The 12,653-nt window shown below is 47.6% G+C and overlaps 1 protein-coding gene across 3 annotated transcripts in view; it reads right to left on the reverse strand.

The window, feature by feature from the left end:
- Positions 1–12,653, reverse strand: part of Prkag2 (protein kinase AMP-activated non-catalytic subunit gamma 2) — a 303,018-nt gene that overhangs the window by 107,546 nt on the left and 182,819 nt on the right. For all 3 annotated transcript variants that reach the window (XM_008847248.3, XM_008847250.3, XM_008847249.3), the window contains exon 4: positions 8,692–8,906. In XM_008847248.3, the coding sequence (XP_008845470.1) occupies positions 8,692–8,906 (215 nt within the window). The remainder of the gene's footprint in view (positions 1–8,691; positions 8,907–12,653) is intronic.

Here is a 12,653-nt window from a genome sequence, read left to right on the forward strand (position 1 = left end):
GTGCCCCTCCCCCTCCCTGCTTTCAGGTCACATGTAATTATTACTCTATTTTTCTCACTCCCCAACCCTCCTTCAGGATTTCCTTTTCCCCTTTCATGATCCACTTTCTGGTTTCATGACCCATAACTCTTACATACATACACACACATATAAAATTAGAAGCTAATATCTGCGAATGATAGAAAAGTGATATTTGTTTCTGAACTGGGTTTATTTCATTTAACATAATAATTCCCCTTTCAATCCATTTTCCTGCAACTGTTGTGATTTCATTTTTCTTTGTGGCTGAATGAGATTCTGTCATGTGCGGATGTACTGCATCTCCCTCATCCTTTCATCTGCTGGTAGATCTTTATGCTGGTTCCATTTCGGAGCTATGATGAACAGCGCAGCAATAAACACGGATGTGCAAGGAGCCCAGGACAGCTTCTTAATCAAGACATGTGCACAGTCAAGGTCAGAGGTGGAGTCAGGCGATATACTCTCCCTTCTTCCAGCCAAAGAAAGGGTGGGGCATCACTGTCTCCCAGAAGAGGGACTGTTTGCAGATTGCCACAGTAAGCTCCCAGGAACACCTCAGCCCCATATGACATCGACATTCTAACCATGGTCTCTCCTAGGCTCAGGCAGGGTTATTCCACTAAGATGGAAAAATTCTAGGAGTCCTACAGTGACCACTATCATGATTAAGGGATAAGGACTTAACTATGAGCTGTGTTGGCTTCTATAGATGAAGAGAACAAAGTCATATATTTCTGGAAATTTTCATTAAAAAATTTTATCTATTTTTTAAATATGTATGAATGTTTAGCCCGCATGTATGTATATGCACCATACACATGCAGATGCCCTCAGAGGCCAGAGGAGGGCATCAGATCCCCTGGAGCTGGGGTTACAGACTATTGTGAACGTCCCTGTGGATGCTGAGAGTCAAACCCTGTTCTTCATAAGAGGAGCAAACGTTCTTAATGGCTGAGCCATCTCTCCAGTCCCTGAAATTTCTATTTTTTAACCCTACAATTGTATCCTTTTGATGAAAACAATGCTGAGTACCTGGCCTTGTGCCCTGCAGATCTTTAGAAGCTCCCCAGTCCCATCTATGAGCTTTGTCGGTGAGAGGCGAGGAGACTTCGCTCTGTCTCAGCAGGAGCCACTCTTCCTTCGGGGAGACTCTTGGCACAGGAATTATCAAAACGGTCTGTGAGCACTCAGGTGCCTGGGACAGTGCCCTCAGATAAGAGGGTTTTAGGGAATAACAGGGAAATAAATGATTTATCTCTTCGGTCCCTAGGACATTAGCGAGGCAGGAAAAAGGGATGTGGCTCAGTTGGTAGAATGCTTGCCTAGTGTACACAAAGCCCCGGGTTTGATCCCCAGCATCACAAAAGCCAGGTGTGACTGCATATATCTGTAATCCCAGTACTTGGGAGGTAGAGGCTGGAGGATCAGAAGTTCAGGGTCATCCTTTGCTACATGGCAAGTTTGAGACCAGCCTGGGCTACATAAGACCCTGGGAAGGTAGGGAGAGACAAAGAGATGGAAATTAAAGACCCAGTGTCTCCTTGGAGCTCAGCTGCCCTGCTGAAGAATGCACATGTTTCTCTGAGACGACCCCGCCTCCCCCCCCTGCTCCTGAACTCAGGATTCCAGTGGCGCAGGGGCCCAGGAGGAGCGCAGATTGAAATCTCCTTTCTGGCGGTGAGGCAAAGAGCTGTTTTGCTGCCTGTCTCGTCACAGGCGAGGCTTGTGGAAGTCAGCTCTGGGGCCACTCCTTGTACCAATCAGTCCTCTTTGTCTTCCTACTCCTTGACTCAAGGTGAATCATTTTTTTCCAGACTATTTTTAAAATATCTAATCTGTAGTGGGTAAGGAACAATGGAAGCACTAGTTTGCCATCTCTGGGCAGACACTCTTCACAGCAAGTCCTTATTAGGTTGTCACTGGGTATTTAAAGGTGGTAGACAGGGACATAAAAACAAAACAGTATGTATAAAATGTTTCCTCAATGTCAAGTGATTTGAAATATTTATAGATTTTTAAAAGTACTTTTCTTTTATAATTAAAAAGAATGTTGGGTTGGGGATGTGGGTCACTTGGTAGAGCACTTGTCTAACACAAACAAAACCCTGGGTTTGACCCTGAACACTACATATGCCAGGCATGGTGACACAGGCCTGGAATCTGGCACTTGGGAGGTAGAGGCAAGAGGATCAGAAGTTCAAAATCACCCTTAGCTACATAGTGAGTTTGAGGTCAGCCTGGGATATATGAGACCTTGTCTCAAAAAAATAGTTTTCTAATTGGCATATGCTTATATATGTTTATGGGTACAGGATTATAGCTTGACAGGTATATAAAATGTGATGGTCAAATCAGGGCAATTATCATTTACAACCGCTTCAGATTTTTAAAGTACCTTTCTATCTAAAGAAGATTAATATAGGGGCTGGAGAGATGGCTCAGCAGTTAAGAGCACTGGCTGCTCTTGCAAAGGACCCAGGTTCGAGTCCCAGCACCCACATGACAGCTAACAAACATCTGTAACTCCAGTTCTAGGAGAATTCAATGCTTTCTTCTGACATCCGTGGGCATTACATGACACAGGTGCACTTGCATACCTGCAGGCAATACACTCATACACATAAAATAAAAAATAAAGTATTAAAAATTAGATTATTTTATGTATGAAATACAAAAAACTCAATAAACAAACAAAAATTAAAAAATTAAGGTGGAGAGTGATTTGTAAAGACACCTGATGTTAAGCATTGGCTGTGGCATGCATGTATACACATGTGCACCCACATACATGTATACACACACACATACACATATAAATAACCGATGATTATCCCAAATAACCTTGAAAAGCCAGTCAGTGGTTCCCTCCCAATATTCAAGCTAGGAAAACTAGAGATCATGCAGATGGGGGTTAGGGGCAACAGTGTGATTTTTAAAAAGGTTATCTATTATCTAGGCTAGCCTCCCCCGACGAAACAAGTGTTAATTATCTAGTATTACATAGCATTTGCCCCCATAACTCAGTGGCTTAAGACAGCAATAATTTGACTTATTAATAATGAATTATGTTTCTCTTAAATTCATGAAGTGTATGTCCCCACCCTGGGGTATCTCAAGATAGTGTAAGGGTGCAAAAGTCCAGCTTCCCTGCCTCTGGGTGAATAGAGACTGGGGCCAGGTGATCCCCTGTTATGGAACAGAGGCTAGATTTCAACTGGGACCACATCCTGGCTTAGTGTCTTCCCTTCTTTCCTTCTGAGGGTACCCCCTTAATAAATACACTCTGTACTCTAACTCTGCCTCTGATCCCAGGGACTCTGACTCAAGACACAGTTCAAGAGAATAGAGCTCAGTGGTGGAGTACTTGCCTAGCAGCAGTGTAGTGTGCATGACGGCTACCTTTAACTGTCAACTACATCCCCCAGAATCACCGGGGAATAGTGTTTCCTTAAGGGGTTGTCTGCACTGGGCTGGCCTGTGGGCATGTCTGTGGAAGACTGTCTTAATCAAGTTAATTGGTGTGGAAAGAGCCAGCCCACGGTGGGTGGCACCATCCCCTAGGCAGGGGTTCCTAAACTGTGTGGGTGTGGAGACATCACGCTGAACACAAGCAAGTGAGCAAGTGAGTGTGCATGCATTTCTTCCTCTCTGCTTTTGAGTGTGGATGTCATGTAACCAGCTATCTTAGACCATTCCTACCACTGTGACTTCCCTGCAGTGATGAGCTGGAACCTGGAATAATGAGCTGAAACAAACCCAGTCATCTCCTAAGTTACTTTTGTCAGGAAACTGCATCACAGAAAAAGAAGCCAGGAGACCAGAGTGTGCAAGTAAAAGAGGGGAATTCACAGAAGACAAAGAGGGCATCTGGGAGTGACATGAGACATGTGAACAAGCACAGCCAAGACCAGAAGATCTGACCGAAAGCTGTTGGCCCAAGAATTCTGCCGGGTCACATATTAATACATGGGAAGAGAGTGGAGAAAGCTCTGGTTTGTGGTTTGCCTACATCTTCTCCTTTGGAAATTATCCAGCCAGGAAGAGGACTGTCCCATTGGTCCGTGACAACACCGCCATCACGTGTGTCACATCCTAAGGAACCACCCCCTTCCTTCACAAGAACATGAATTGCCCCCCGGCCCCACCTTAACCATTCCCTTTTACCACTCTCTTAGTGTTCAAGTCCATCCCGTCGCCTCACCCTGGTTCTTCCAGCCCACTCTCCCTCCATGTCCAATTTCCAACAAGAATTCCCACTAGCACTGCCACCCCCTAGTCATGACCCATGCTGTACATCTTCTGCCCTTGTTCATGCAGGGGTCTGGAAGGAACTCTTGCCAAGGTCACAGTGATGACCTGTCGCTCTTGCTCCTATGTCACTGCTTTTCTGGCCCACATTCCAGGCAGCTCAGAATCCCTTCCCTCTGCCCCTTAGGCGCTGACTTTCTCTGGTTCCTTTCTTACCTGCTACAGACCACCCTGCGTCATTTCATCTATCGCTGTGGCCCTGCTATTTTATATTTATATACAGACACTTCCGGGTCTGGAGTTGCATATCCAATTTTCTTTGCACTTGCGTGCAGTGCCTTACAGTGCCAGGACCGACGGAGTGAACCAAGCACACACACTTGCACACATCCTCTCCCTCCACAATCTCACAGCCCATCAAATCTGCTCCATCTGGTCAAGGCACAACTTTTAGAATCGTCCTTGATTCTTCTTCTCCTTGAACGAATCGTTCGTGTAGTCTGAACCCCTTCTGGTTCTTCCTGCTCAGAATGCTCTGAATGCTACTGTATTTCTCTCTGCCTCCACCTGCTACCAAACCAGGACTTGCTTCTAGCCTGGGCCTCTGCTCCTCCACATCTGATCTCCACAGCCAGCCAGGGTGTACCCGTAAGACACAAAGCTGATAACCGTACTTTCCTGCTTAAAAAGGGATTGGCTCCTTTTCACCAAGACAGGATGGGCTGCTCCCCTATAATAACTAGGCAGGTTCTAGCACATTCTATTCTCATGCTTTACCTTACCCCCTTTACAGGCAAAGCTCTTTCCTTTGTTCGATTAGTGAGTGCTTACTGAAACCCATGCACCATGCTCAGGGAGGCTGGTTAAGCAGGGCAAAGCAAACACCATCTCTGTTCCATGAGTGCCACCCATAGATCTGTCACCCTCTTGGCCATGCTAGCACCAGACCTGGCACATTTTTTTATACAATGTCTCATGTAGCCCAAGCTGACCTCAAGCTCATTAGGTAGCTGAGGACAACCTTGACCTTCTAATCCTCCTTCCTCCACCTCCCAAGCACTGGGATCATAGATGCCTTCTACCATACCTGCTTTATGTGATACTGGGGATGGAACCTCAGGCTTCATGCATGCTAGACAGTGTATCACCAACTGAGCCACGTCCCCAGCCTACATTTATTTGCTGAATAAATAAATGATCCAATAAGTGCTGTCACTAGAGACTAATTATTCACCCCTAAGCCTTTCTAATCTTAGAATAAAATTCATGGGATCTGATTTTAGAAAAAACGATGTTCGTGGTCACTGTATATGGAAAGAGGCTTTTTATTCCATAGAGCAGAGATAAATCATGTTGAAATATTTTTGGGGCCTCAGATATATTTAAGCAGCTCATAACTCTCCTTGAAGATTATTCTGGTAGCAAAATTAACCAACTCAGTCAAGTTCCTGAATAGCACATAAATTAAGATATTCAACAAAATCCAATTCTAGAGGGACCAATTTTTCAAGAACATCAGATGACCACTCACCCCACTGTGAATGTAGAGGCTTCAGGCAGCACCAGGCAGAGGTAGCCCTCCTGGGGTGACATTTATGGGGGGAGATGTGAAATGGCAAGTAACTACTGGGACATCCTTTTCCAAATCAATTTCTCTCTCTCTCTCCCTCCCCCCATGTGTATGATGTATTGTATGTAAGCAGGTACACATGCACATGTGTGAGCATGCATGGGGAGGCCAGAGGTGGACTTCCCAGTGTTGGGCATACAAGTGCATGTGGGTGCACCCAGCTTTTAGATGGGTGCTGGGGATCTGAACTTGGTCCTCAAACTTATATGGCATGCACTTCACCCACTGAGTCAACTCCCCAGTTCTTGAAACAACATTATTTCAAGATACAAGTGGGGAGCCCTGGGCAATCACCCTGTTTTCTGAAGCTTGGGGTTACATAAGCATCACAGGCCTGACTGGGTTTGTTTTTAGTTATGAGAAGGTGTCCACGATGCAGGATTCATTCCTAAGAGTACAGATCAGTGACACAAAACATTCACACTGTCACAAAATACATCTCTAAGACCTTTTTATCTTCCCAAGTAGAAGCTCCCCATTAAAAAAAATCGCACCCTAAGCCAGGCATGGTGGTGTATGTCTTTAATTCCAGTACTTGGGCAGCAGAGGCAGGCAGATTCTGTGAGATCAAGGCCAGCCTGGTCTACATACTGAGTCCTAGGCCAGCTGGGGCTATAGGGAGATCCTCTCACAAACCAAACCAAACCAAACAAAACAAAAATGTCACCAAGTGCTGGCAAGATGTCACCCAAGGGTAAAGACACTTGCTGCCAAGCCTGAAAACCTAAGTTCAATCCCCAGGACCCACATGGTAGAAGAAGAGAGTTGACTCCTGAAGTTTGTCCTCTGACTTCCACACACATGCCATGAGCCTCCTTCCCCAAATAAATAAAATGTAATTTAGAAATGTCACTCCCTCCCCTTCACCCCTGCAATCTCCACTGCACTGTCTATGAATCTGACAGCTCTAGGGACCGAGTGTGAATGAGATCACCCAGTATTTATCCTTGGTGTCAGTTCATCTGCCCAGCATGATACCCTTGGGTCTCATCTGTGTTACAGCAAGTGTCAGACACTCACTCTCAGCCACAAACCATAGCTTCTTTTCTAGAAGGTTTTCTGCTGCCTCTCCACTTATGCAAACACTCACCATTACTCCAGGTGAGGCTCAGCTGGTGCTGTGTCAGCTCCAGGCCCCAGCCACCCACTTTCCACTTGGACTTAGCTGTTTTGCCTGAGTAAAGCTAGACACTCTGCCAGCAAGCGTGTCAGCTCTGGAAGGCAGAGACAGTGCCAGGCGGCTTAACCCTTACCATGTGAACCAAACACTCTGCCAGACATCCTTTAACACAGTCATGCTTAAATGAAGGGGAGGAGCAGTCATGGCATGTTCTCTGCTGAGCAAACACATTTTCTCTCAAAAGATTACAACTGGTGTAGTTCGAACAGTGTCTCCTGAGGAGCTAAGCCAATGCCTTAACCCTAGAAGCTGCTAATGGGAGACTCTTATTTGGAAACAAGCATTTTGTGGATACGATTAGGTTAAACTGAGGCCATCAAGGAAGGCTCTAATCCAGTGTGGCTGGTGTCCTAAGAAGAGGGATGATCTTCAGACACAAGCCGACACAGAGGGAAGATGGCTGGGAGGTGGAGTGAGGGGTAGAGATGCCCAGGCTTTCCCAAGCCGGGAGAGAAGGGAGGCCCTTGGAGGTCTGGAGGACGTATGACTGCAGCTGAACTTTCACTTTGGACTTCTACCTTCCAGACCTGAGGCAACAAATGTCACTGTTTGAAGCCCCTCAGCTTGTGGAATAGTTGGGTCTCCTTAGCCACAGGATCTGCAACTACGGATAGAAAATGTGAAACAGGCCTGCAGTTGTGATGAACGTGTGTATTTGTCTATACTGTTTAAACAATGCCATATAGGAGTTATTTACACAGCGCTTACACTGTGTTGCCCATTATGTTACCCAGAGATGGTTTAAAGCATACAAGGGGGTGCACCTAGGTTCCATGTAAAAACCGTGCCATTTTCTAAAAGGGAGTTGAGCACATTGGTGCCCTCAGAGTTCTGGAACCAGTCCCCTGTAGACAGAGAGGGCAGACTGTACTTGGTTGTCACAGTTCTGGGCAAAGAAATCAACATGACTGAATGAAATCGCTCCATCCATACCGCCAGCTCCCTGCTGGGCTCAGGGATGATACCCGGTTTCTGTGGTACCTAATGCAAGCTAAATAGGCCACCGTGGCCAGGGCCTCCATGTTTGGGGCACTGGGTTGGCTTACACAGTGGCCAAGTGTGTGGGGAAGATGACCTCCCCTATCAACAACCTCCTCCTTCTCAGCTAATCCTCTGACAGCCTCAAAAACATATTGTCCCACTTCTGTCTGAAAGCTAACTTTCCAAGAATGAATCCCAAGATGGGTGATATCAGACCTTAAAATCTAGAATGTAGTCCCCTTTTTGCTTTTCTTTTCTTCTTTCTCCTCCCTCCCTCCCTCATTCCTTCCTTCTTTTCCTTTTAACTAATTTTGCTTTGTTTATGGTATTTTACTTTAGTATCCAAGTCAAGGTAAATCCAAATGATGCTTCCAAAGGATGACTTGTAGGAAACGGAGGGAATAGAAACTTCCCGGTCATGCTCCAGGAGGCACAGATGTTTGTTCCCACTCCCTCTTTGATTTCTGCTGTGTCTTTTGTTACCCATCCTGGTTTCCTCAGACTGTGACTCCTGACAGAATCAGTCACAAACACCTCCAGCAGCGCACAGGCCCAGCCTCAGCCACCTAGCCAGAGGAAGCGACTGCCCTCCCTCTCTCCCACAGCCCAGCCCTGCCCTGGGTAGACTTACGGTTCTGGGGGGAACATGGTGTGTGGGAGATGCCAGCGGAGGCCGAGTTGGACTCTGAAAGGTGAGGCAGAAGCGCTGGCCTGTGTCCGGTGGGGATGAGGAGGCATAGATGCGGTTTTCTAGACGCTCAGGCTCCTGCTTATAGGACTCGAGGGGAAACGGGTGCTGCTTGGTCACTTGGGTGGGTGTCGATGGAGAAGAGGAGACGCTGGAGGCTGTGGGGAAGGAACAGAGCTTGTTATGTGTGGCTCTGGCAGAGCTGAGAAGGTCTCTCTGCTTCCAAGAGCCCAAGTCCTCCCTATATAAAAAGTTGAATTATTAAATTCAGAATACCAGGGAAGAGCTCAATAAACTTATTTGTAGTCTCTTAGGCTGGTTCAGAAATACCCTTGCCATCTCTGCTGGGGTGGAGGCAGGCCCCCTTGTTGCGGGGGTGGGGGGTGGGGCGCTCACACAGTCCTGACGTCATCAGGCCAGGCCTCTCATATCTCATGCTCTCTCCCTCCTCTGGTCGATACTGCTTGTTCTGCTCTACCTCCCCACCAAGCAATGTCAAGAGCAGACATCATGGTGCCATCTTGGTAGACGTTGTTCATAGGTAGTGTGTATAGGGCACTGCTGCAGGGGTCACATGACCACACAAGTGAAGCAGCAGACACGGTAATGCTAACGTTCCATTACCATGCACGAAGTAGGGGCTGGGGTAACTGCTCAGTCAGTAAAGCGTATGACCCCCGGAACAGGCATAAAAAGCCAGGTGTGGTGGCACCTTCATAATTCCCAACAGACACAGAGACAGATTGTTGGGGCTTGCCAGCAGTCGGCCTAACCTACTTGGTGAATTCCAGGCTTCAGTGGAACAATGCCTGAAGTGTCCTAACATTCTCTCCTCTCTCTCTCCTCTCTCTGTCTCTCTCTCTTATACACACACACACACACACACACACACACACACACACACACACAGTAGCGATACAGGAAGGAAGCATGCATCCTGGGTGAGAACACAGTGTGGAGGGAATGCATTGTGCCGCACATACCAGGGGAGGCTGGCTAGAAAGGGGCTTCCAGTGCAGAGGACAAGGAGGGGGCAAGTGGAGGAGGGCAAAGTGTTACAGAGAACTGTAGGGAGCCGGCGAACTGCGGGGAGTGAAAGCTGTCCACATCACAGGACTCTGCAATCCCAGGCTCCATCTCCAGCAAGCAATCATCATCACACCTGGCTGATAGTGCTGTCGGCGAATTATTCTGGGTCAAATGGAATCCTTGGACGTATACATTGAAGACTAGTGTGCAGTTCTGTGAATGTGTCTTTATTTAGAAATATGGATTTTGCAGATGAATCAAGGTAGGGTGAGGTTCTGTTGGATGGGGGTGGGTCCGATGCAGTACAGTATTGTTCTCATAAGAAGAGGGGGTGCTGGAGAGATGGCTCAGCAGTTAAGAGCACGGGCTACTCTTGCAGAGGACCTGGGTTTGGTTCTCAGCACCTACATGGTGGTTAATAATATCTTTAAGTCCAGCACCAGGGGATCTGACACCGTCTTCTGGCCTCTGCAGGCATTACACACACAGGTGTACTTACATACATTCAGACACACTCATACATGTGAAACAAATAAAAAAGAGGTATAAATGCACACAGTGAATGAGAGAGAGAGAGAGAGAGAGAGAGAGAGAGAGAGAGAGAGAGGGAGAGAGAGAGAGAGAGAGGTGTGTTTCACATGTATATACTGCAGGCATTACACACACAGGTGTACTTACATACATTCAGACACACTCATACACGTGAAACAAATAAAAAAGAGGTATAAATGCACACAGTGAATGAGAGAGAGAGAGAGAGAGAGAGAGAGAGAGAGATTCTTGTGGTGACAGAGGCAGAGACAGGAGTGATATGTGCACAAATGGGAAGACAAGGATGGCTGGTGATACCAGAAGCCAGAAGAGGCGGGGACAGAGCATGCTGTGGGAGGGGGCATGGTGCTACCCGTGCCTTGATTCTGGACTTCTAGTTTCCTTTCAGACAGAGGGGTCTCCTATATTCCAGCTGAATGTGAACTCACAAATCAGCTGACCAAGTCCTTAGCAGGGAGCCAGCCTGCCCCATCACAGTAAGGTCAGAGCAATTTGGCTCTACTTGTGAGTGTCAAACAGGAAACATTTCATCTACACTTTCCCTACTCACCCTCCATACAGCAGACACAGCCCTGCCTTGGTACTTCCCTGTGGGCCCAGCTTCTAATGAACGTGGGAGAGGGAGGGATGATGGAGTAAAACAGAACAGGATGGGTTGGGCAGGTTGGGGTGAAAACCTGTGCCACACAGGCATCCTAAGGATCTGCAATAGCAAACTCTTCTAAAGGCCTGGGGTTTCTATATGTCAAAAGAGGAGCAGGCCCCAGTGACCTCTAACTCCTTGCCTGCTGTGACAGAAAACAGTGAAGTCCATTCTCAAAAACTCCCCTTTGGCTGTGACTTTACCCAGGCTCTGTTCAGACTTTCTGGGGCCAAACCGTATCCACACAGACATTTCCAAAGGCTCAATGGAATCTGGGTGTCTGTGCAGGCATTTTGCTGATACTGCTGAAAACTGCAGCCGTAGGCCTGGGGAGTCAGTGAAGTGCTTTCAAGCTAGAGTTTGACCCCCATAAACTACGTCAAAAAAAGCCAGGGATGGTAGTATGCCCTGGAAATCCCAGAATTGGAGAGGTGGAGATAGGAGGATCCCTGGGGCTTGCCTAGACTATTTGGTGAGTTCTAGGTTAAGTGAGGGACCCTGTCTCAACAAAACAAGTCAGACGGTGCCTGAGAAACACCACCCAATGTTGTCCTCCCCCTGCCCCTTAAGCATGCACACAAGCTCATACACAAAACTACAGATGAACATGCTCATTTCTGGGCGTTACTTCCACAGACACACTTGCTTCCTTGCTGGGTGTCTGGGGTTATGAAAGTAGAGCCCAGAGGTCCAGCTGTTCATCAAGAGCAGAGGTGATGTGAATTGTCACTGTGCTGTGTTCAAGAGGCCCGGGGCATCGTGGCAGCACAGCGCCCTATGAGACTAGAACAAGCCTTGCTATTCTCTCTAAGTAGAAAAAACCCACAGAGCCTTCAGCATGAATGATGCCGTCTGCAGTGCCATTCCAGGGGCTGGGCCCAGAATGAACAGAAAGGAGAATGCTATCTAAGCACCAGCCCTCACCTCGGTTTCCCAACCACGAAAGCAACGTGACCAGCTACTTGAAGCTCGTGCCGCCATGCCTTCCCCACCACCATGGGCCGTGAGCCAAACTAAACCTTTCCTTCCTTCAGTTGCTTTTCTCAGATATTTTGTCATGGCAACAAGAAGAGTAACTGTACAGGTATGTATTATCTAGTCTGAAAACTATTTTTCTGCCCATTGTTCTATTATGAGCAGCTGGCAAATTATGCATTTAAACACATGCCTGCCTCCTACTCTGGTCCTCTCCCCAGCTCTGTGCACCTTCCACAAGGGCCAGAGACTGGGCCTTGTCACCTGTGCTGACTGTTGTCTGCAGGGTGCATGCTTCCTCCCTTCCTCCCCCCTTACACATCTTGCAAGGTCTGCCTGTCTGTTCAAGAAGCGATCCACTCTTGCCCAGGGAGAAAGCCCAGTTACTGCTGGGTGGGGACCTCATCGCAGGAGGAAGCTTCATCCTGGTTCTTTGTGTACCTATCTGTGGTGGTTTGAATGAGTGTTCCATCATCGGCTCCAAGTATTCGGACACTTGGCCCCCAGTTTGCGGGTGCTGTTTGGGGAGGATCATGGGACTTTCAGGAGGTGTGGCCATGCTGGAGGAAGCAGGTCACTGTGGGCGGGCTTCGAGAGTTCTTAAGCCTTGCCAGATGTCCAGTCTCTCTGCTTCCTGTGCCTGCTTGAAGATGTGAGTACACAGCTTTCTGCTCCTCCGCCTCCTGTCGTACCTCCCCACGGTGAT

This window comes from Nannospalax galili, unplaced genomic scaffold (assembly GCF_000622305.1).
Source record: "Nannospalax galili isolate Female #2095 unplaced genomic scaffold, S.galili_v1.0 scaffold302, whole genome shotgun sequence".
Lineage (NCBI taxonomy): Eukaryota > Metazoa > Chordata > Mammalia > Rodentia > Spalacidae > Nannospalax > Nannospalax galili.